Genomic DNA, 25782 nt, shown 5'->3' on the forward strand with positions numbered 1-25782 from the left:
ACTAATACATGCACTGCAGGAATCTATGCCTGGATCCTTGGTCACAGGTTCAAATTCTTGATGACCCATTACCCTTTTATTTTCCTGACTTTGAAAAAATAAAAGAAAATGAGTTCGGTAACAATATACACATGCTTTTCAAAGACAAATGATATGTTATGATTTTGTCAGAGAGAGTAAGATAGAACTCAGCATCAATATGCATTATGTACTTTGCGCCCCTGTCAAAACATCAATTCTGTTTTTCATCACGCTGAAAACTCGCCACGTCAAAAAAATGTGTGTAAATTGTCAACGCATTGAAATTAACTGTGGTATTGAAAATTTTTACTTAGTGGGGAACCCATGCCATGCACTTCTTTTCCCACTCTCCTCATCACTGATCTTTCCCAATCCATTAAAATGCCTGCCAGTGGCCCAGTAGGGATAAAGGGGGTGTGGATTTTGAATAGAGGACAGGAAGTGCGTGAGTCAAGGATGTCAATAAACCAGGTGAGAACTCTGTTCAGTTCCCCTGCCTTGTCCTCTTCTTTCTGCAATATTGACAGTTCACCCTACACTCTCCCTCCCTCATTATCCTCTGAATTGAAGCCTGCAGTATATATTGAAAAAAATAATAAAGATCACACTTCCTAAGTCTTATATAAGTGATTTTTATTACATAAAAACTAATAAATGAAATGACCACGTTGATTTGAAATTGTATAGCAATTCCCATACCCTGTGTGAGGCCTGTTAATCTCTTGCTCCTCCTGCTATACCAACTCTTAATCTTTGAAGTATGAACACAGAGAAGATTACAACATTGGTATACATAATTGGTGCAAACTATTTGAACCTTGGGGCATTCATTATTTTGAAGATACCTGGGTTACAGCGAAGTGAGATGTAGCGACTCTGTTGGGTGTTTGGTTCTGGAAGTTGCACTAGCATAGAACTCATGTGCCCAAAGCCCCCCTCCACTTCCCCACTTTTCTCCATCTAAAGATCCGGATGAGGTTCAAAAGACGGTGATGTCAGAGTGATCAAGGAGAATAAGACAAGGCATCTGCCACCCAATCATAGTCATTCAAAGAGCATTGGGATTCTGGCCTCTTGGCTGAGCCTAAATGCACACTAACTTTGAATCAATCAGCATTCAAAAGGTCCAGAACTCAAGAGCTTTTTATCTAGTGCAGCAGAGAAGGTATCTTGAGAGAGAATCCTATCTCAGATGTAGTCGAGACATATCTTCTTCCAATGGTGATTGTGCAATTTGTTATTTTTGTATCCTCTTCTAGGGCAGAGCTGGAGACCCTGGAACATCCGGCCAGAAAGGAGAAAACGGAAATTCTGGTCCATCTGTAAGTATTGGTTTTTGATATATCTACAATGTTCCAGACATTGCAAAATTCATGTGCAACATCAAGAGTCCCACCCAGTGTCCCCGTGAGCATTGCTGAATGTTCATCAGCTAAGCCCTAAACTTTGCGTATGAATAGCTTAAGCAAAACATGCCTGTTGCAGCAGTCTCCCTTGTCAATGGACTGTATGGTTCCATCCCCTGTGCTACTGTAGTCATTAATCCATTCTACATTCCCACATACAGTTGAAAGATCTACATATTGATTAGATAGTGTTCATAACATTTCTAGTCTAAGAGCAATTGTCCAGGATGATCCAACATTACTTATGAGGCAAATCATGTAATGAATTTGTTCCTTTGTCCATGAATGGTACTCTTAGCTCATCCATCATGAGAATCAGAAGGTTGCTTCATTCCTTAGCAAAATTGCCTCTGTGGGAAAATACTTCCTTAGCCAATGTGTAGCTATTCCAGCCGGTCCCCTGCACCACAGAGCTTTAACCAAAGATGTTATCCTGAGAAGAGCCAATGTTGCGCATATTCTTCAGACCATTAGCTCTTCTAATAACTCCCTTGCACTTGTGCTCTGCACGCAGAAGGAGGGGTGACTGAGCCAAAGTCCTCCTCCTACTTAGATTGTGCTTTTAAGAATTCACCACCATGTCTTCTGTGCTAACTCCTGTGCTGGGTGGGACAAGTGGACGATGTCAATCATTATATTTGCTGTCCCTCAATGATAGTGATCCTTCAATTATGTACTGTGGTATTCATAGCAACATATACGTTTTGCTGATTATTATCTAAGACAAGTTGTGGGCATTTTCCGCAACATTCTGGCTATCCCTGCTTAATAGTGGCCATTCCATAAGATACTGTGGGCATTATTGGCAACATTATGGCTATTCCTTTAAAAAAATTAACTCATCCATGACATATTTGTGGGCATTTTTGGTGACATTATGACTATTCCTCTCCAATATTGGCCCATATGTGACATATTTGTGGGCATACATGTTGAAATGCTGGCCCTACTTGCATAGTAATGGTCCTTTCATGAAATGTTGTGTGGTTTCTTGGCGATACACTTGCTATCTCAGTGGTGCTTAATTTGTAAAAACGAAATAAGTGCCAAGATGCTTGTCAGAAGGCCACTGCAGCTTGCGCCCCCCATTGCACCTTCAAACGCCACCAATGACCATCACTACTAATAACCATCACGCTCCAAGTGTGACAATTCAGAAGATTCCAGGCTCCCAAACCTATAGCAATGGCTTGGATGGCAGGTATTAGTCATTTTGAGCTTATATTTAGTTAATAAACACATTTTGCTGAGCTGATCTCTAAATTAGATAGCGCCGCCATGTGGCAGACTGTCATATGGGCTGGTGTTGACAATAGAGTGCTGATGCCCCGCACCAAAAACCACCAGCTCAAATTAAGCACTGTATGCCAGTATAACAGTGGCTCATCTGTAACATGTTGTGAGACTTCTTGAAGATATTCTGTCTAATGATGCATAATATCTATGACGTATTTGTGGCCATTCCTGCAACATTCTGGCTAACCCTGCTTCATTGGCCGGGTTTTGTGAGCATTCTTGGTGACATGCTGGCTGCACGCCAGTAGCTTTGAAAAGCAGCAACATGGGGTTTACCCGGGTTCTGGGTCAGTGAAAGTGTGGAGCCGGTTTATGAAGCATACAGACCGAGAATGGGTGTGTTTATGAGTTCGGTTGTGGGGTGTGTGTGTGTCAATTTCCTTTTTCAAATTAAGTTGAATTGGTACTAATAGCTCCATTATGGGCCTCCGCCTTCACTGATGACCTTGTATTTGTCAGAAGGTCAATCCTCAGCAGAGATGAACCTTTAATTCTTGAATGACAGTCTAGTACTTGCTTTCCAACATTGAAACTCCTGAATCAGTCTCTAAATATTATTTCTGATCTGTGATTTTAATGTATGTAATGATTTTCCCATCCAGGGTCTCAAAGGGGCAAGCGGAGACTCCAAAGACGTAAGTTGCTCAGCCTTCCTGCTGATATTGTGACTATTCTATGTATTCAGTTTGATGCTAGCTGTACAAATCTATATTTATGTTCTTTCTTTATCATTTTTTAGCAATGCACTCTTGTCAAGAATATCAAAGATAATTGCCGTGAGTATAAAGGGTTAATATTTTTGGAGGTGAAGATAATCAGTAGATCTGAGCAGCAGTTTCTTTCCTAGGGTAGAAGTATTCGAACTCTGTCCTTTTTTCTCACCTCGCGCAGGTTTTGCCGATGTATAAATGGGAAAAGACTTGTTTCTCCCACACAGTAAGAATTGCAGCCTGTAATTCAAGAATTCCCACTTGAAATTGCTGTTGCATTTTTAATTTTAGAATTATTTGTTCAGCACGACTGACAATTTGTGCAGAATTCCCAGCAGTATCAGTCACTCATGTGATATTTTTGCCACACATTTAATGTGTGGCAATACCAGCTCAAAGGGCGCTAGAATAACTTAGACAAAGAAAAATAATAAACTGCGTAATTTCTGTGTACTTTACTACATACAGTGACCTTTCTGAAATGTAGAAAGATCCTGAATTATTTTAAAACAGAAATCCAAATTCTCCACTCTTTGTGTTAATTTTGTCTAAGTGTTCAATTTCAAAAAATAGGTATGTTATCTGTGGTTGGAGGATCCGGGCATGTGCGTTAAATCATGAGAAGGAACCTTACTGATCTAGCCTAAATTAAAGACCACGAGGTTTTGGGTGCCATGTGCGTATGTCTTTGAGTGAGTGTGTGTGTTTTTCAGTGCTATTGGAGGAAGCTCTGTTTTTGTAACCATTTCCTTTGTTTATTTTTTCTGTTTGCAGCTTGCTGCTATGGTGAGTATCGATACCCACTCAATGTATTTTTAGTTTTACACCAAGATTTGTCCAGCGCTTTCAAATAGTCTAATAACTTTAAATGGCTCTCATTACAGGCCCCTCGGAGTGCCCAGTTTACCCTACAGAGCTTGCATTTGCCTTGGACACCTCCTCCGGCGTCAACCAGAATGCTTTCAACACCATGAAGCAGACGGTACTGCGAATTGTGAGACAGCTAACTATCGCTGAGAGCAACTGCCCGCGTGGCGCCAGGGCTGCTGTCGTCACTTACAACAGTGACGTCACTACTGAGATCCGCTTTTCCGACTCGCGCAGGAAGACAGCCCTTATACAGCAAATTGAAAACCTGCAGGTACCTGTGACCACCAAGCAACGCAGCCTGGAGAACGTTATGTCCTTTGTGGCCCGCAACACCTTCAAGCGGGCACGTAGTGGCTTCCTGATGAGGAAGGTGGCTGTCTTCTTCAGCAACGGTCCAGCTAGAGCCTCGCCGCAGCTCAACGAGGCGGTGCTGAAACTGTATGATGCTGGGGTCGCGTCAGTGTTCCTCACCACCAGGGCAGACCGAGCCCTTTCACAAGCTCTCCAGGTACACAAACATAACTTCTTATTCATGTACGTTCACATTTTGATAGGTGTCCAAATTGGGTTTTGCGCGGATTATTTTATATTCTGTGCTGCAAACTAATTGGCCTGGTGACATGTTTTACAATGTAGGTACTTTTACTACTCAAATAATTGATAGACTTAGTCAGACACGACAGGATAGATCTCTGCATCTAGGCTGTTTTTAGCTTACTGGGCTCTCTTAAAGGCTTATTGAAAGTTCACCCTTTGCGATTTAGGCTCGGTGGCCTTGTGAGCTCTTTCTCCTGCGGACTGATCGAGTCCCCAAAGGAGTTACTGCTTATTCCTCATAAGTTCCACTGAATTATCACGTTTTAATGTAGGAGGATAGTTCAGTTTTCATGCCCATTCAATCTCGAGGAATGAAAAGCCCTTTCACATTATTCAAAGTTTACATTAGGTTGTAGGTTATTTGTATATTGTGAATGTTGATGTTTGTCTTCCACATGACAAGTCAGCATCAATTTTAAAGGTGGTGACATGGTGGTTATTTTCTAGGCCTGCCAACACCATCAATCCGGTCTGTTCCTTAGCAGCCCTTATGCCTGACCATAAACATGTCCTTTTCCTCCTTTGCTCGCACTAGGTGAACAGCACCGAACTGGGCGAGGTTGTCGTCGTTGGAACCGGTGCAGAGTACAACAGGACCTTGGAGAAGGTGCTCAAGTGCCACGTGTGCTTGGGTGAGTACTATGAATGTGATGGGAAGCAAAGAAAGAATGAAATAGTCATTGTAATGTGCAAGAGCAAGGTTCCCTGTGGGCATTTGATCCCCAGGAACTCCACAACTAATTCAAGTAAGAAGTGCAGGCTGTGGGTGGGCATCTTCTCAGTGACATAAGCTCCTGTTTTAGCATCAGTGATTCCTGAAGGTAAGCAGAATATTGTTAATAAAGAAAGGCAATGGGGCTCATTTAGAGTTTCACGGATGGGCGGCAGCCACTAAAAGTAGTGTATGTCCCGTCTGAAAACTATTTAGAGTAGAGGAAAGCACTACATTTCCCCTGATTCCGCCGTCAGAAACTTTTGATTGACAGTACATCTGCCACCGAGCTGTAAGTCACTGTATGTCAGACAGACCACACAATTTAGGGCAGATGCTTTAACTAACATTTTTGCTTTTCAGGACCACCTGGGAAAGTCAGGCAGTCCGGAATTGAGAACTGAAGAAATGACCCCCACGCACTGAGCAAAAACTCTGAGTCCGTCGGGGCCATTGGTTTTCTGTTTTTCAATGACAAATTCCTGCTTGGTGTGTTTCTTTATGATAAGCCAAACATTTTGCCAGGAAAGTGCATTAAACATGGGGCTGCCCTTCGAAACTTCAGTGTTATCAACAAGGCCACGGCTGCGGCAGCTCTACTAAAAGCAAAGTATGGCGGCGTTCGTCTGCCAGGGGAGTAAAGGACATCCCTCCATTGACCTGTTTGGGCTTATGGCGCATGCAGTGGTATAGCTAGACCTTTTGCCACCCATGGCGGGCCCAGCGTTTGCTGCCCAGCGATGGTCGCAAGTAAGAGAGGGGAGGGTGCTGGCAATCCCTGGGTGAAAGCAGGGGGGGCTGGCAATCTCTGTGTTTGCTACAATGGCTGCAGGTAAGGGGGAGCCGCCACCCCCAAAACTCGACTGCCCTCTGCCACCCACCTTGCTACACCACTGGGTGCACAGCCAAATCATAAATACGCCTCAATGTCTATTAATCAAGCAGAGGCATGTTTGGTCTCTTTGAGACTTGCTACTGTTGTCAGTGGCATGTAGCTCAAAAAGGAAGACGTCTAAGCACAAATCATTATAGTAAATAAATAAAAGATGTAAAAATGAAATGAAAGATAGGTTTTTACAGAGCGCGTGTTTGCCGTGGCGTCTTAGCGCTAAAAACAATACACTAATATGTTCAGAAGAGCAAAATACAAGCAAGTGCCTACAGCAAGGTCAGCAGTTGTTCAAAACCATTTATGCAACACTAAACAGTATCATTTTCTTTTCTAGATGTTTGTGTCCCTGACAGTGTTTGTGGAAGCAGTGGAGCCGGAAGGACTTTTAGAGGTAGAAGGTCAGCTCTTTCAGATGTAGACATCGATATAGCCTTTGTGCTGGACAGCTCGGAGACCACCAATCCATCGGAGTTTCTAGAAATGAAGAGGTACATTTCCCATGTGGTGGGTCAGCTGGAAATCACTTCTGATCCCAAGTCATCAGCCCACCATGCACGAGTGTCCATTCTTCAGCACGCCCCATATGAGTTTGAAAGGAATGGCAGTACCCTGCCAGTGCAAGTGGAAATGTCTTTCACTGACTATGGATCTAAAGAATCCATGCAGCATTTCATCATGAACAAAATGGTCCAACTCAGTGGTGTTCGAGCTGCACGGCAAGCTATAGAGTACACACTGGACAATGTCTTTGAAGGTGTGCCCCACCCTAGGGACTACAAGGTGATTATGCTGATGATGACAGGAGACGTGAAAGGAAAAGAGCTTGCCCTCCTTCAAAGCACCATCATCAAAGCCAAATGCAAGGGCTTCTTCTTTGTTGTACTAGGCATTGGTAAGAAAGCCAACTTCAAGAACCTGTACAGCTTGGCGAGCGAACCCAATGACATCTTCTTCAAGAGAGTTGAGAAGGCCTCTGAACTACATGAAGACACCTTGCTGCGGTTTGGACAACAATTAGCAGGATTCATAAGCAGTAAGTTGGAGGTGTCGTAACCACTGCACAGGTGGAAAATATTCAGTGACTTAGTGAGGCTCAAGATGAAATGGAAAGTTTAAGGTGTGATATAAAAAAGACTGTAGCAAAGATTTACAGAGATTATATGCAAAGCAGTGCAACATACACAGCAAAGTCCCATTTCTACAAATAATGGCCTGCTGCTGGTGTCATTTTCTTTGCTGGCACACAGTCTGTCTTGCACAATGCACTGCTACATGCAATATCGCAGAGAAGAATGTGCACAGTCTTGCATAAGGTTTATGCTGGAGGCTTACCTTTCCTTTGCAAATCCGATGGATAGAGAACCATGCAAGGGCTTTACGGTTTATGGAGGAAATCAACACATTTTCCTTTGTTTGCACCTGCTTCCATGAGGCGTTAGTTTTTGACCCTAAATCTAGTCATGCTAACTTAGTTGACTGGAATTTGCATTAACCTATGTGCATTTGCACTTATCCACCCCGAGTAATGCCCTATTGACACAAAGGGGCCTGTTCACAAGGGAAGTAGCGGAGTGAGGCGTTAGCCTTCCTGGCTTAACCCCTCACTCCGCCACTTCAGAAACGCAGGGCTGCACCATATTCACAAGAATATGGTGCAGCCCTGCGTTTCGCCCTGAGCTGGTGCTCCAGTTAGCAGCCTAGTGCCAATGCAGACACCCTTGCACTATATTGCAAGGGTGTCTGTGTGCAGGGGAAGATTGTTAATGTACAGGAATGTCCCTCTTACTGCACATAGACTATCTTGAAATGTTGTTTTGTAACTTCTATGCGTGCTGCTTAGCACACATAGAAGTTGCAAAACGGCATTTAAAAAAAATTATTGTTCATGTGCAGGAAGAGGGACCTTCCTGTACATAAACAATCATTGGCCTTTTGCTGTTTTCATGTGTGCTGCACAATGCAGGACAAATTAAACATTTCTCCTCGTTGTGTCAGGGTAAGACCGGGTTTTCCCTGGTCTTAATTCTGGCACTGCCTCCTATTTATGCCTCCCTTGTAAATAGGGGGCAGCGTCAGAATCTATGAGTGTTGCGGTGGAACGCCCATTGCAACACCCATTGCCCTCCCCATTCCCGTTAAGCATAGTGTGAAAAGGAGCCTTATTTACACGGCAGCGTTAAGCCACATTAAGTGGCTTATCACTGCCTTGTAAATAAGTCGAAGGCCCTATCGCCACAGGAACGTCGTAAAAAGTGACGTTCCCGTAGCAATAGAGGCTTGAAAATATGCCCCAATGCATCTTGAAGTGGATTTGACGCTGTGAAAACTGCCGTTTTCAGTGTAAAACACCTTTTGTGCTGGAAGGTAAATCATAGTTGCTGTCTTGCAACACCACACATCCTTAGTAAATCTGGTCCTATGTTTGCTCCTGATTGCCATTGGAAAAACGTAGGGTTAGATAGAAAACAATCCCATGCTGCAAGCTTGAGAGTCTTCCCAATAATAATGAAGTAGATGTCACATTTACCACCAATGATACAATTGTAGGGTACACCAGAATTTAGAACAAGTACCTGCAGCCTCAAGGAACCTTCCAGGTCCTAGGAGATTGTTTCAGAACAGAGGCAGTCATGTTCCATTTTGTGATACATGTTCATGTATGGTATGTTTTCTGTTGTAGGTGAGAATGCCTTCCACCTATCTCCAGAGATCAGCAGACATTGTGATTGGTTCCAATCTGACCAGCCTGAAAAATCACCCTTTCAACATGCTTCAAAACAGACGTAAGTAACTAATGTGCCCAATAATTGCAGTACATGCATGCCCATCCCTTCAGGTGGAAATAAGTCTGGCTAATACAAATGTGAAATGTACTCAAACACATCTGTAAAAACTCAAGTAGTCATTGATTAAACTTAGGTCTTCCTTTAACTCATAACCTATCACACCTTTGTGCCAAATCTGCTGAACCGCTGGTGTGACATAGGGTGAAATACTCCCATGCTCTGCAGGGGATCTGTCCACTGACAGATAATTAAAGAGAGCATTATGTGGCCTTTCTCTTATGCTTGAACGAGTAAGATCCAATCAATGTTTTAAGAAATAGCTTTTTGCCATACATGCCCTATTGAAGAGGCTTCGTTAAGAGATGGCATTTGCAGATCCCATCAAAGGGCCTCATTTATGAGAAATGCCGCATCGCTGCGTGAAAGCAGCGATGCGCCACTTCTCACTGCGCCCTCCTTGCGACATGATTGATGCGTCATATTTACTGTATGACGCATCATGTCGCAAGGAGTTACAGATACATCAGTATTTGTGATGTACCTGTAGGCGCAAAAGTGAAGCATTGCTGGAGCGTGTCACAAAAGTGACGCAACTCCAGCAATGTGTCCTTTCACATGAGGTAAGCCCCATGTGAAAGAGCCTGCGTCAGTCTTACGCCTGCTGTGAGGCCGGCGTAAGATATTGACGCATTTGCACCCTAGAAGTGGCGCAGTGAAATCTCATAGATTTCACTGCGTCACTTTTACAAGGCTTACATATGTAGGAAAGTCCACCCTGCATACATTATACCTGACGCAGGTATAATGTAGCAAAGGGGTTTACAAAGTGACGCCTCTGCTTAGATGCGTCACTTTGTAAATAGGGCGCAACAGGAGGCATATTTTACGCCGCCGATGCATCACAAAAAGTGACGCAACAGAAGCGCAAAACTGTCGCAAGGCCTCAGAGATAAAGGCCCAATGTTTTTTTATGTCCAGGTTGGTGGAATTCATAGAGTTCTGCTCACAATGCAGGCGTTGGAAATGTCAGACATCTGACTTTGATGGTATTCAAAAGAATCCAAACAACACTCCTGGAAATTATCTATTGTCAAAGGTTTCTAGGAATATACTTATTCACAAGATTTTCACGTTACTTTAACTAGGTCAAAAATCCAAATTATGCAGAAATATGTATTTTCACTTATTACTTTATTTTGCTTTCATTGTGTAGAAACACCTTCTCTTTCCTTCACTTTTACACACTGACTTCACAATTACTCCTACCTGTCACAGGATTGAATCTACTTGTGATTCCAGGATGGGAAACTACTTGTAGAATGTTTATGGATACTCACAAATTTAGGGGCTTATTTACAAGCCGCTTTAGCCACCACAACATCATTTTTCTGGGCGCTGTGGTGGCAATAGGGGCTTCACCGTATTTACAAGGCGGCGTTAAGCCAATTAACATGGCTTAAAGGAGAGGGCAATGGGTGTTGCTATGGGCATTCCACCGTAACACTAATTGATTTTGACTCGGCCCCATATTAACAAGGGTGGCTTAAATATGGAGCAGCGCCAAAATTAAGACCAGGGAAAACCTGGTCTTACCCTGGTGAAATGAGGAGAGATGTTTAATTTCTCCTTGTTTTTGCTGTTTCCATGTGTGCTGCGTTGTGCAGCACACATGGAAACAGCAAAACGCCAATGATTGATTATGTGTAGGAAGGTGCTCCTTCCTGCACATGAACAATCATTAAAAAAAATTACATTTCGCAACTTCTATGTGTGCTGCATTAAGCAGCACACATAGAACTTACAAACCGCCATTTAAAGATCATTTATGTGCAGGAAGGGACACCTTCCTGCATATAAAGAATCTTCCGCTGCAACGCAGACACCCTTGCACTATGGTGCAAGGGTGCCTGCATTGTCGCTAGGCAGCCAAATGTAGCACCAGCGCAGGGGGAAAGACAGGGCTGCACCATATTCTTGTAAATATGGTGCAGCCCTGCGTTTCTAAAGAGACAGAGCGTGTCGTTAGCCTTCTTGGCTTAACAACACGCTTTGCCACTTTACTAATAAATATGCCCCTTAGTTTTGTCAGTGCTCATGGTATGTTGCAGCCTTCATTAGTGCAGTCAAATTTATGAGGGTGGAATATCTAGCATACTATCTGATTTACCATCATTATATTTGTAATTTACAATCATGAAATGCCACAGTTTCTGATTCTCTGAAACTGGGTATGTTACTTACACAAATAGGCTGTTGAGCACAAAAATATTTGTGAGTTGGGCTGATAGTGAGGAATGTCATGTATGTGTTCATAGCATGTTTGACCGTAGTTGACCGTAGATGCATGTTTGAACATTAGATCTTGTCATCTAATGTTGGGCTTAGCTGTTTGCAACTTATTTTTCTTCAAAGTCTTTTGAGTCTGGGTATCAGCTCAGTCGATAGTTTTTTTACTACCATTGGGTACGGACGTGTACCGATTGGGCTCCGTTTTCAGCACCTAGTTGAGCCTTCACTGGGTCTGTATTTGACGGCCTCTGTTGGGGCATCGTCCCCCTCCCAGGGCTTTCTGTCCCTTGTCTCTGTTGCCTCCTCATCAAGTATGCCAGGTCAGTGATGGAAAGGATGCCCTTCTAATACTGCACCCAATGTCACTCCAAGTACCCCTGGACTGACCACCATCAAGTCTGTAGCCTCTGCCTTTTGCCCAAACACAGCAAGACTATGTGACAGACCTGCCTTACCTTTCAGTTGAAGAAGACTCTTTGATACTGACATGAAAAGAGGTAGACACTTCCCATCACAGGATGCAGAGGCAAGGGGAAGATGATGACCCGAAATCTTCAGGGAACATGACGTCAAGATGGAGGAAGAATCTGGCTATTCTGGGACCTAGTTGCTGCAGTCCAGCTCAAAGGCAAGCTTGCTATCCAAATTCAAAAGAGAGCACCAACTAGATCCACTGGCTCTATGACCCACCAAGATGTCGACGATGAGTGTAGTAACTACCCAGTCCTAACCCATGGTCGCACAACTGCCCCATGGACAGGCAGAGCACCACTACAGTGGGGGTAGGGTATTAAGCTCAAAGACACAAAAACTACTAGTATGCAACTGCTTTCGGGCCATGGTCGACACCTAAACAAACCCTCAAAGCCAATAATGCTCCCATTTCGAGACACAAAGGCCCCACTGAAGCCACCAGGGCCTACCTTGGAGTTGACAGACTCTTTGACATTGAAGATGACGCTGAAACCAGCCCCTAAATCAACATTGGCACCGACACCAAAGCCCCACTTCGGCATTAAATCTGTCATATATGCCAAAAGCCGCAAAATTGAGGACACCAACGAAGTCAAAAAGCCAGTTGGCAGAAAAAGTACCTGGATGGGTGGATCCCACGACTACGAGCAGCCCATTTTCTAGCACCTACAGGAGGAGTTGAACACTCACCAGAAGGGCCTCTTTATTCACCCGCAAACTGGGATAATCTCCACCAAGCTCCCACCAAAATTTCAAGACACACTCCAAAAGACACCCTAGTTGAGACCCAGCCATATGCAAATCAGTCTTGGCCCCGTTCCTCTTGGGAACAGTCCAGCCCGAATTGCCAAGCCATGTCTTCCCTGGACCGGAAACTACCATCCTGGGAATGATTTCGGTGGACAGACCTAGGAAGGGGAATCTAAGCAACTATTTCTTGTTGCCCTCAAACACCCTAGGGTGAGGGCATCCTAAAAGTGCGGGTTGACTTTGTAGATAAAAGTGAGAAAAAATGAGATAAAACTGTTTGGGAGATCCCGAAACACCAAAGAATGGTTGAGGCTACTGTGGTGGTGTACAAGGGAGGTGGTAAATGTACGCCACACCTGTACCGTGATGTGTAGTGTAGGTATTCCCTAAAGAAGAAATACCTGGTTCAAGGATAAGAGTGATCATTTTTCATCCTTGAACCATGTATTTCTTCATTAGGGAATACTTACTCCTCACATCAAGGCACAGGTGTTGGGTAGGTTTACCATCTTCCTTGTTTGGTCGTGAAGAAGCACCATGGATTCGTTCTGGACCGCTGGGCATGAAAGAAGTTGACCTGTCTACACTACACCTACAGTTTTGAAGCTATTTGGGCACATTATGCTCCCAAAGTAGCCCCAACCATTCTTTGGTTTTTAATCCTTCCAGGAGAACTATCACATTAAAATACTTTTTCTGGATCCCCTAGACAGTTTTATCTTATTTTTCTTCACTTCTATATACACAATCACCCCACACTTTTAGGATGCCCTCATACTTACACCCTTCACAATACAGAATAACCGAGAAAAGATCTCTGCTACAGCTTCCTTTGTGGGGCCCGTTGGGCATTGCAACGGCGGCCATACGAGGAGAAACACCCAATGATGAAGCATGACCTATGGGTGGAAGGAGAGAGGCAGATGCTAGGTCGGTAAAACACCCTTACCCTAACGTGGAGATGGGGTGTCTCCCACTTTGGGAAAAGGGGCCCTCACACACCAGGTTGGGTGTCATGCTTCATCATAGGGCATGCTCCTGGTCAGGCCAGCTCTGCAATGCCTAATGGGCACCCTATGAGGGGCTCTTTGTCGGAGATCTTTTCCCAAGCCGTTAGGTCTGGTTCAGGTGTGGGACCTTACGGTGTAGATGTGGATAGGATATGTGAATGAATGGTGTGGGAAGGGATAAAATGGGGCGAAATCGTGCTACAAAATCAATTTAATCTTCAAGCCAACTGGTCCCAATTAAAAACAGCAATGGTGTCACCGCTGATATGATGGTCAGAGGTGGCTACAAGTTAGTGGTCACTCGCTTTGTGTGTCAGGGATCACGTGGCAATTCGTCAGGACCAAAGGATGAACTACATTATCTACACAGTGGTTGGTAAGTGATTCTCTCAGGGGTGAACCAAGCCCTCAGAAACCTAGCATTGAGGTACCTTTTTATGAGATGGCCCGATGGGAAGGGCAGTTGACAGTATCTAGAGGAACCCTATGATGCTCCCTATGATCCAGAACCCAGGGATGACCTGCGTGATGATTATGATGTCTAGACCCCAAGCTACAAAGACCATAATCTGTGCCCAGTAGAACCTTCCCCACCTGATGACACCACCTCGTACCACAAGGGTACAGGTGGTGGCTACTTTCCATAATGGAGGCAGATGACTTCCTGGTGGAAACACTCTAAAAAATTCAGTGTACCCAACAGTTCCTCCACATGTTCAAGGGGACGCTCAATACAGCACCTGGTACCTTCAAAGAGTCTGTTAAGGCTAGAGTCATCACACCAAGGGTTGATAAAAAATGTAAACCCTCATACAATGACCTACCTTATGTCCACAGCAGCATTCCACCAGACTCCATCATGGGCCACACGACACAGACAGGTGCCAACGCTCAAGGTTACAGGGGATGCATCACCTCTTGATAAGGAAAGTAACAAAATCGATGGAGCAGGCAAAAGAGTGGCACTACAAATGGCCAAGCGGTGGCAGAATGGAAACCCTGTTTACCCACTCTCCTGATTCAAAAAGACGCATTGAGATGAGATGGAGGAACTCCTTCCACACCACCATGACCAAAATAGACAGTGTGAGCAAGAGCTAGTTGCCGAAGGCAAAACTATCTTAAACGCCACCACATGCTGCGTGTGCAAGAGTTGGTTGCCAAATGCAAAACTATCTCAAACACCACACTTGCTGCGCTCTTGAGCAGCCAACAGAGTGGCCATGGGTGTTAACACCAGCATCCTGATCAGTCATCATGCCTGGTGTGGTATGCTCTGTACAGAATGTTATCACTCGTGCGGGGTTCCATGTTCCACTTGCAACGGGTGGTGCATTGGAGCTACGTGCGTCTTGGATGTGGTTGTCTAAGCTGTTCTTCCTTACTTGGAATAAATCCAACTGGAAACCTGATTTGGCTACCTTATTCCTTTCTTCACATTGGCGACGATCGGGATTAAGGGAGAACAGCGTTCACTGGACCAAGACGGAAAAACGTTTTTTTTTTTTTGTCCATTAAAGTGCGATTTCGTACGCACCGGCGGCTGATTAATTAACCGTGCTTTGATTGCACCTGCGGCAGAATTACTGACCCTGAGTCAAGTGTCAACGTGTCAAGTCTATCTGAGTGTTGCGGATAAAGAAACTGGTGTTCGTTTTTAAACTAAGAAGTTTGCTCGTTTCCTGTGGATAAAGAGACCAGTGTTCGTTCTTAAACTAAGAAGTTTTGCTCGTTTCCTGCCTTCCGGATCTTTGGTGAAGACCGTGGCTCGTGAGGGTGTTTACGGCTGGAATTGGGATTAGCGGAATCGACATACATACATTTTGTTACGTTAGCTTTTAAACTTTCATGGATCGTCAAAAGTAAACAACTCACATCTAACGGAGTTTGGAACGCCATGGTTCAGTCCCCGCGCCTCTGCATCTTCACGATCGAATGTCGATGAACAACGCTGTCGCTGAGAGCACACGCAACACGCTGAGAGCGTGATTTCATCATACGTTTGGCGGCCATTTTCAAGGGATTACTCAACCACTAGCGCGTTTCTATACAACAAGTCTACAACGGCTGTTAATTATTGTTATTGTTTCGTTTTGTTATTGATTCTCTTTTGTGCCATATGCTTCAGGGAAATGTTTTATTCAAAGTGTGAAATGATTTTGTAAAATATATCCACAGTAATTTTTTTTTTTTTAAATTCAATTGCATTTTCAGTGTAAGAGTTTTACTTCACATTTAATATGTCAAACATTTCCGCTCCCCCACATTTCCTACCCTCTGCGGGCGAACCAAAAATGGAATGGGACCTATGGTATCCCATGTTTATAGCCTATGTAGAAGTCCTGGAAGAGGATGGTTGTACTCCCAAAAGGAAACTAGATCTGTTGAGACACTGTCTAGGGGGTCAAGGTATTAAAGAGTTTGACGATTTACCCCCTTTGGAGAGTGCTGAAGGAGTAAATGTTTTTGAGGTCGCAGTTAAAAAAATGAGTATTAGATTTGGAAAAAAAACCAATGTTGTAATGGAAAGATTTAAATTTTATTCCCGCGCACAGAAAGAAGATGAGTCTATTGAAACTTATGTATCTGCATTACGTTCATTAGCAGGCTCTTGTGCATTTGATACTATCAATTATGAGCAAGTGTTAAGGGATCAGATAATGATGAAAACAAAGAGTAAAAAAATACAAGAACGGCTGTGGTTAGGAACCAAGTCGTCATTAACTGCTGTAGTGAATATTGCCAAAGGCATTGAACAATCGGAAAAATTTGTTAGTGAAATTAGAGGCCAGACTCCAATATGTAATATTAAGGTACAAGATCCTGTAGTCGAGGTATCACTTGTTAAAAACCAAATTACAACTAAAAGGCCACAGTTTGTCAACAGAAAAGATTTTAGTTTTAAAGACAATAAGTCTAACAGAAGAAGTCCCATCATATGTTATAGATGTGGCAGTTTTGACCATGTGGGCAACTATAAAGGATGTCCTGCGTGGAGTAAAATTTGTATTAAGTGTAAGAAAACAGGTCATTTTGGGAAAATGTGCAGGTCAATGCAAAAAATTAATTGTGTAACGTATGATGAAGAAGAAATTTCCACAGACTTCAATGAATTTAATTGCATCTCTTGTGTGACTGGGAGTAGTTGCAAGGGCTTTCCATCTGGTACAATATTTATTGATGGCAAAGAAGTGCTTATGATGATCGATTCTTGTGCATGGTACTCTATCATTGGTATGGAGCTTTTTAAAAAATTGTGGGACAAAAAGCAATTGTTGCCTCCGGATATCAAACCAGGTAGCTATTCAGGACACAAAATAGATCTGGAGGGTTTTATTTGGGCAGATTTTGACTTTAAAGGAAAAAAAACCAAGGGAAAATTATATGTTGCAACCAAGGGAGTATCCATTTTGGGATGGCCACATCAACAAGAGTTGGGGATCAAGTTGGATCCTAATGCCTCGCCACCTGTATACAGCATTGTGGCAGAGGATGAAGCATTTGTTCACACCATAAAAAGTTTGTATCCTAAAGTATTTCAGGATACTCTTGGAGAGTACACTGATTTTAAACACAAGATTATCCTGAAAGATTCAGCTCAGCCCGTAAGACACAGAGTACGCAATGTACCTTTGGCCTATCGCACTAAATTGAAGGACATATTGGGTGATTTGGTGTCAAGAAATGTTATTGAACCAATTGAATCTTCCCCTTGGGTTTCTCCGGTGGTTCTTTCGCTCAAAAGCAATGGTGATTTACGCTTGTGTGTAGATTTACGCAGTTTAAACAAAGAGATCTGGATCGACAGACATCCATTGCCAAATATACATGAGATGATATCAACACTCTCTGGTGCGTGTGTGTTTTCCACTGTAGATTTGGCAAGTGCGTACCATCAGATTGTTTTACATGAGGAATCTAGGTCTCTAACAGCTTTCATCACACCCGAAGGCATGTTTCAATTTTTAAGGATGCCTTTTGGGTTAGCTAGTGCAGCTTCAGTTTTTCAAAGGATCATGAAAGAGGTGTTGGAGAATTGTCCTGGTGCGATTGCGTTCCAGGACGATATTTTAATTTTTGGAAGAAATTTCGAGGAACATGATGCTAATTTAAAAAAGGTTTTAGATGCTGTACAAAACAAAGGGCTAATATTGAAATTCTCTAAATGTAAGTTTAGGAAAAGTAGAGTAGAATATTTGGGACATGAAATATCGAGTGAAGGAATTAAACCTAAAGTAGACCATGTGAGGAGTGTCCAAAAAGCACCGGCACCTACCAATAGAGAGCAGTTGCTATCCTTTTTAGGTCTGACTGAATTTTATAGCAAATTCGTGAAGAATTATTCTTCAAAAGTATTCCCTCTCCGTGAGTTATTAAAGAAAAATGCGAAATTCATCTGGGGTAACCAACAGAATTTAGCCTTTGAAATTCTAAAAAACGATATCAGTTCTGCTCCTTTCTTGAGACCATTTGAGATTGGTGGTGAATGTATAGTGGCTGTGGATGCTAGTAGTACAGGTTTAGGGGCGGTTCTGATGCAGAAGAACTTTGGAGAGGAGTTTGTGATATCTTATGCCTCTAGGTCGCTACGAGGGGCAGAATTCAACTATTCCACAATTGAGAGGGAGTTGCTCGCTTGTACTTGGGCGGCACAACATTTTAGGCAATTTTTGTGGGGAACAAATTTCCAATTGAGGACAGACCATAAACCTCTAATTAATATGTTAGCAGCTGGTGGGGGCAGAACACTTACAGCGCGGTTAGCAAGACTAGCCGCAAAATTACAAGAATATCAGTGTTCTGTGGTGTATATTCCTGGCCGGATGAATGTACATGTAGATTGTATGTCACGATTGTCTTTGCCTTGGTCCGATGTCCCAGATTTAGATGGGGAAAAAGAAGAATGTGATGTAGCATTCAGTATGGAGGATATTAACCACAGTTTAGGATCAAGTTGTTTTTCAAAAGAGTTGTGGGATAGAGAAATGTCTAAAGATGTCACACTGAACAATGTGATAAATTATCTCTGTGTTGGCTGGCCGGAGGAGAGGAAGCTAAGTGGAGATATCAGTTCGTTTTTTAAAATAAGGGACGAACTTATGTTTTCACATGGTTTTGTAAGTAGGGGTGATAAAATAGTACCCCCACTAGGAATTAGAAACAATTTGATTAATCTTTCCCATGAAGGACATATGGGCATGTCATGTACCAAAAGACGTTTAAGAGAATTTTACTGGTGGCCTTGCATTGACAGCATGGTTGATAAATGGGTTAGGAATTGTGCTTTCTGCTCCAAAAGTGATAAGACTGTCAAACCACTTTCGGTGGGTGTTTCACCGATTGAGTATTCACAAGGACCATGGGAAAAGCTGGGTATTGACATAATTGGCCCTTTGGGTCTTACACCTGTGAAAAATGTTTTTGCATTAGTGCTGGTGGACTATTTCTCTAAATGGCCGGAAGTCAAAATTGTGGACAAAATCACGACGACTCAAGTTATAGAGTTCTTGGACAATGTTTTTAGCAGGGAGGGTTTGCCTGCTGAACTTGTTTCTGACAATGGCCCACAATTCATTAGTAAAGAGCTAGAATTGTTTTTAAATAAGTGCGGTATTATCCACAAGAAAGTGTCTAATTATAATCCTATGGCCAATGGTCAAGTGGAACGATTTAACAGAGTGGTAAAAGAATCTATACAATTGGCTGTCAAAAGTAACTTAGATTGGAGGAAAGCTTTGAGAGCTACTTTGCTAACTTATCGTACTTCTCCTCATTCTGTAACTGGCTGCTCTCCATTTGAGATGTTAAGAGGGAGAAAAGCAAGTTCGAAACTCAGACCTTGGTGGTTAAAATCTAACGGATTTAGTGATCCTTTGGTAGATGTTGAAGCTGTCAGAGAACGTGTTCTAAGATACCAAGACAAAATGCGAAGGGGAAGTTGCACAAAACGACTTTCCAACCATAAAATTAAAATTGGTGACTTGGTACGTGTCAAGTTTGGGTGTCCTGACAAAAAATGGTCTAAGTGGTCTGATCCCCTCAAAGTAATTGATGTTTTTAGCAAAGCTGTTAGAGTTGAAGGTGGGAAGATCTGGAATTTTAGACGAGTATCCATGTATAGGTCTAACAATGATTTTAGCAAGTTAGATGTCATGCCTAAAAAGGATTTGGGAACTAAGGTGAATTTGGATGACTGTCAAAATTTCTTTGACACTTTTGATGGTTCTTCTGGGCAAGATTTTCATGTTCCTCCTGCGAATGTCCAAGAAACATGTGGAGTTCCATTGGATTCAATTTTAAGCCCAGACGATGTAACAACAACCTTAGCTTTTCCTGTGAATCAGAATGATGAGGTTTCCGTTCTAAGGAAAAGTTCTCGTATTAGGAAATTACCTGTTAAATTGAATGATTTTGTTAGATTTTGATTTCTTTCAAATGTTAACTGTGTTGTAAGTTCTTTGATTACGTGAATGTTTTTTTTTTTTTTTTTTTTTCTTTTTTTTAAGGGGGAAGGTGTATGGTATGCTCTGTACAGAATGTTATCACTCGTGCGGGGTTCCATGTTCCACTTGCAACGGGTGGTGCATTGGAGCTACGTGCGTCTTGGATGTGGTTGTCTAAGCTGTTCTTCCTTACTTGGAATAAATCCAACTGGAAACCTGATTTGGCTACCTTATTCCTTTCTTCACCTGGCACAGTGACTTCTGGTTGTGGGCATATCTATTCAGACCACAAGTCGATCAGATGCTTGAAAAGCTGAAAAAGTACCCTGACACTGCTAAGGCGATGGGTGTCCTTCAACCACATCTTCCTCGGGCCCCTATTGCAGGTCAAGGTTTATGGGGGACAGCAAAACAACTTCACCAGACTCTCCTGCCTCCTACCACCTGCGGTAGCAGCACTGCCAACAGTAGCCAGCATGTGGATATTCATGTGTGGGGTTACAGAAGTAACAACACCAGTGGAAGGGCCAAAGGAGGTGCGGCAAAAGGAACCATCTCCACAAATCAGTGACTCCCTTACACTTCCCCCTGATCACACTACACCTGTAAGGGTAAGACTACAGGGGCTTATTCCATGTTGGGAAGAGATCACCTCTGACCAATAAGTCCTCGCATTCATTCAACATGGTTACTGCCTGGAGCGTTCTGAAACCCCACCAAACATACCTTACATGCACTTCCATCCTATCCACAGAACACCTGCACCTTCTTCAAAAAGAGGTTCAGGTGATTATCCTCAAGAGAGCAATCGAACCAGTACCACTGCAGCATTGTGGCAAAGTGATGTACTTCTTGTACTTTCTGATCCACAAGAAAGAGGGGTCTCTAGGGCCAATACTGGACCTCAAGCCCCTCAACAGGTACATCCTCTCAGAATCTCATTCCTTGACTGCAGCAAGTCAATTTAATGACGGATCTCGATCTGAAAGACACCTAATTTGATTTACTATTTGGATGGGAAGTCTTCTGCATGGCTCCGGAGGGCTTTCTTCCCTGCCCTATTTTGGTCTTCTGGCAAGTCACTTGAAAGTACTGTAGGTTTTCTTCATCTCTACCTCAGTGAACATGACAATCACACATGTCCACTGAGGGATCTTCCTCTTTACATGGATTGAGACCTTAGAGCTTGTCTGAGGTCGACAGACTATGTATAGTGCAGCTCTCTTTTACAGAAAGTGACTACTGCCCTCTCCACCCAGGCTGTGGTAAACTGACAATGGTGGTAGCATTGATATATACACAGGGGTGCATGAACCCTTTACAGGGGACTGCCTACCAGCTCCCTCCTGGTAAAGTCTATGCAGTCACCCTTACCTGGGTTCTTTTTACCTCTCTGGTATATGTGTATTTAGAGCCAGCGTGTTCACTGGGTGAGGATGGTGAGCCATTATGTTTGTGATTCAAGCCAATATTTGTTCTGCTCTATATTCCAGCTCCCTTGTGCACCTCCCTATTCTTAGTTGAAGTTTCATGGGTTGGAGTAGGCACTAAATCTAGTCTGTATTTAGTTAAGACTCCCTCAGCTGCAACAACCACCTCCCTTTCTGCTGGGTGATGGCCAGGGCCTCCTGGTCTGGAGCTAATCAAAATTCCTCTCTAGGGAATACGACAGACAGATACCCCGGGCCACATTTATGGCAAAGTAATGCAATGCAGCACAGCAAATAACCTTAATGCGCGACACTGCATTAGAGGTAAAGGGCAGGAATGTGCCTATTTAAAAGCATGTGACTCATTCCTGTCTGTGTCCTTACACTTTTGCTGTTTTGGCAGCCTAGTGCCAACGCAGGCACCCTTGCACGTGCCTGGGATCCTGAGAGGCAAATCCCTCTTTCTATGTGTGCTGCAAGATGAGGAGAAATAACGATGTTCCCATGGCTCATTCCCAGGTTTATCAGTTCTGGCAACACTCATGCAATGCCCATGGAACGCCTCCCTGGTGCAGAGTAAAGCGACGCAGTGATTTGCGCTACGTTGCTTTACTCAAGATGTATGAAGTCACTCAGGGCACGCATGGTGGTCTTGCGCGGCGTCATAAATCTCTTTTTTGAATTGCGTCGCTCTTGCACCATGTTGCTTGGTGCAAGAGCAATGCAACAGGGCTTTTAAATATGCCCCGAAGAGACTGGAAGAGCCCTCATAACATGAACCGATCACTTACTGATCAGACAGTGAACATGAAGAAAATATGCCCCAGGATTGGCGGGGCACCCAATATGCAAAAGTTGCAGAATCTCTGATTGGTTTAGCCTGTCACTCAGGGAATGATAAAAGTCTACTCTCATTGGCCAGTTGGTTGTTCAAGGCTGTGCTCTTTTCTGAAAAGGCTCTGATGGGGGTTGCAGAGGAAGCCGAGATCAAGGAGTGGAGTCCAAATGTTGAATTCTCCTTCTGGACCCGAAGATATGGTTTGACTTTGGGAAGGTGTCTCTGTGAGGGATTACTGATCAAAGGAATTCGCCAGTCTGAAAGAATGAGCTGGGCCACAGCTTGTTGGGTGGGGCATGGGAGCACAGACAGAGCTTTCTGAGACTTGTGGAGGCTTCTGTCATTCAGAACACAAGTAGACTTCAGACAGCTGCTAAAGATAAGGAAACTTGCCACACATCAATATCGAGGAAGAGGGGGAAGCTTGATGTTGTCATTGAAGGTAAAACTGCTTCACCTCTCACCCCTCTCCTGTACTGTGGGGGCCTGTGGATGCTTCCAGTTAGCATCTGTATTTGGGGGAAGGGTGTCCTGTTGAAGGACTTACGATTTGAACCCTTATAGCGACCCCAGGACTTGTACAGCCTCCAGCTTTGTCCTTGCTTGCACTATATTACTTTTTGGGGCCAGAACTCTGGCCAGAGGCTTGTAGAGACTTCTGATTTTCACAGTGTATCTTAGTTTTATGTGTAGTATATTTTTCTTGTGCATTAAATTACTTTTATTTTGTAAAGTAAAGGATTGACTGGACATTGATCTTATCAGCTGGTATTGGGGTGTTAATTGTATTCTGAATCTCTTACCCACCTCTCCTCCTTCGATAAGCCTTGGAACTTTCTGTCTCACTACCCTGAGAGAGTCAAGTGCTGTAGAGCAGTACTTGGTTATCCAGTTTAGGGTCCAGTAGTACTGTGGCCCGATGACACCAGTGGTGAACAACTACAATTGATGCAACTGGAGCCCAATAACCCCTGCCTGCCCTGGTGCCCCAGGAACCCATCGTCACAGATTCCCATCAATCCCACCCATCTTCGCTACCTCTGTTTTGTGGTAAATGGCCAGTATTATCAAATCAAAGTGTTGCCATCTGGGGTCACCACTGCCCCCAGAGAATTCACAAAAAGCAGATACAGCCCATTTCAGAAAGAGCAGCATTCATGTATTCCCATACGTGCACAAATCGGTGATCAGGAGGGCAAGCAAACAACAGTGCCTCCATCTCAATCAGACCACTATCTCACTCCTCAGCAGTCTTGGCTTCGTGATAAATACTGTCAAGGCTCACCATCAGCCCCTTCAGGTTCCACCCTTTTTCAGGTCTATGCTCGAAACCGACACTGCTAAGGCTTACCCCAGCCAGGCAAGAGTGCCGGCATTCCACCAGTTGTTGCCACTTTCTCATCCGAATCATCAGTTGATGTTCAGAACTGTTATATGCCTTCTTGGAATGATGGCCTCGTGCCTAGCCATAGTTCCTTACGCAGACTTCACATGTGTCCGATTCAGCAAGGCCTGTCAACACAATAGTCAGAAGCAGAGTGTCACTGGGAGGATCCAATGTTGATACAGGTCACTGGCCATTGCTCTCTGTAATGGTGGAATAGCAACAACCTATTGATGCCCTGAGCATTTATGATCCCAGTTCCCCAGGTGACTGTCACTAACGATGCCTCTCCCTCTGGGTGAGGAGGGCAGCATCTTAAGCAGCTGACTATTCAGGGCATGTGATCGCCCCAACAAAGGGGCCTCCACATCAATTATCTTTTAAGCTCCTGACCATCCAGCTTGCCCTCAAGGCATTCTTTCATCAGGTTTAGCACAAGGCTGTTTTGGTAAAAACAGACAACATGACCACCATGTATTATCTCCAAAAGAAAGGTGGCATATTCTCACCATGGCACAAAGCACTTTACCATTGGAAACACCAGCTGGTGAAGTACCTTCCTGGAGTGGACAACAACTTTTCAGACTTCCTCAGCAGGAAATAACAAGTCCATGAGTGGGAACTCCTCCCACAAGTCCTGCACCTATACTTACGTGGTTTGGGGTTTCCAGAGATTGACTTCTTCGCCACCACCCAAAATACAAAATGTCAAAGCTTCACCTCCAGCTCCCACACCAACAGCCCAGAGCAATGCAGTATAGATGAATTGGTCAGGGATATTTGCCTGTGCATTTACTCAATTCCCACCCCTTCTATATGTGGTTAATTAATGTAATCTATAACAGATTCATGGCCCCACCTTTTGAACCTCTACATTTGTGTCTACTACAATTTCATTCCTGGAAGGTTGCTTTCCATGTCTCTATCACATCTCTAATATGTGTTAGCGAATTTCAGGCTCTCACCCTTGAAAAGACTTACTTTCAGGTTCATGATGACTGAATTGTCCTTAGAGCGAACTTCAAATTTATTCCTGGTATCCCCCTTCCACCTCAAGCAAACAATTGAGTCCTCAGTTTTCTTCTCACAGCCAGATTTTGTGGTTTAAAGGCCCCTTCACACCCTTGATGTCAAGCGTGTTCTCATGTATCACATTGATAGGACCAGGCCCTTTGGCAAAACTCAGCAACTCAAAGGTGGGCAAAGCTAAATGGATTGTCAAATGTATCCAAACCTGCTACATTAAGGCTAGAAGGACTTTGCCTGTCCCACGCAAAAAAAGGAGCCATTATGGCTTTCCTTGGTAACATATCTATGGCTGACATCTGTAAGGCAGGTACTTGGTATACTCCACACACATTCACAAAACACTACTGTGTGGATATTTTAGCACGCTAACAAGCTATAGTTGGCCAAGATGTCCTAAGAACTCTCTATCTGAAAGAGACACATTAGTGATAGATTCCTTACCTTAGAATAATCCCCAGGCGTCAGACTGGATCCGGAAAGTTTTCGTCAGCAGTACCCCTGTGCGTCGCTAAGCGACGTCGTACGGCTCTGCGTACGTCGCTGGCGTCGTAACCTCTGAGATGACGTTATCGGAGCTACTTAGACGCGCCCACGAGCGTTGACGTCAGTTCTTTCTTTTTCCGCGCATAAGGGATACCCGGGTTTAAGTCCTGTAGGGCCTGCCGTAGGAACATGCCGGTGGCGGACCCACACGACGTGTGTCTCTTCTGCTTGGGGCACTGCCATGACCCCGAGGCGTGCCCCGATTGTCGGGCCATGGCGCCAAAAGCTTTGTGGGAGCATTCCCGAAAGTTGTTGGCGGTCCGGCAATCGGTTCCATGCCGATCGAGGTCCTGCTCCCGTGG

The 25782-nt window shown here is 43.8% G+C and overlaps 1 protein-coding gene across 1 annotated transcript in view; it reads left to right on the top strand.

Annotated features, from left to right (window-relative positions):
* Nucleotides 1–25782, top strand: part of COL6A3 (collagen type VI alpha 3 chain) — a 294883-nt gene that overhangs the window by 208246 nt on the left and 60855 nt on the right. Inside the window, exons 33-40 of the mRNA XM_085645092.1 lie at nucleotides 1281–1343; nucleotides 3326–3358; nucleotides 3463–3499; nucleotides 4208–4219; nucleotides 4318–4811; nucleotides 5436–5532; nucleotides 6839–7537; nucleotides 9185–9287. Coding sequence (XP_085501218.1) covers nucleotides 1281–1343; nucleotides 3326–3358; nucleotides 3463–3499; nucleotides 4208–4219; nucleotides 4318–4811; nucleotides 5436–5532; nucleotides 6839–7537; nucleotides 9185–9287 — 1538 coding nt within the window. The remainder of the gene's footprint in view (nucleotides 1–1280; nucleotides 1344–3325; nucleotides 3359–3462; nucleotides 3500–4207; nucleotides 4220–4317; nucleotides 4812–5435; nucleotides 5533–6838; nucleotides 7538–9184; nucleotides 9288–25782) is intronic.

The sequence above is a fragment of the Triturus cristatus genome, chromosome 3_1 (assembly GCF_964204655.1).
Source record: "Triturus cristatus chromosome 3_1, aTriCri1.1, whole genome shotgun sequence".
NCBI lineage: Eukaryota > Metazoa > Chordata > Amphibia > Caudata > Salamandridae > Triturus > Triturus cristatus.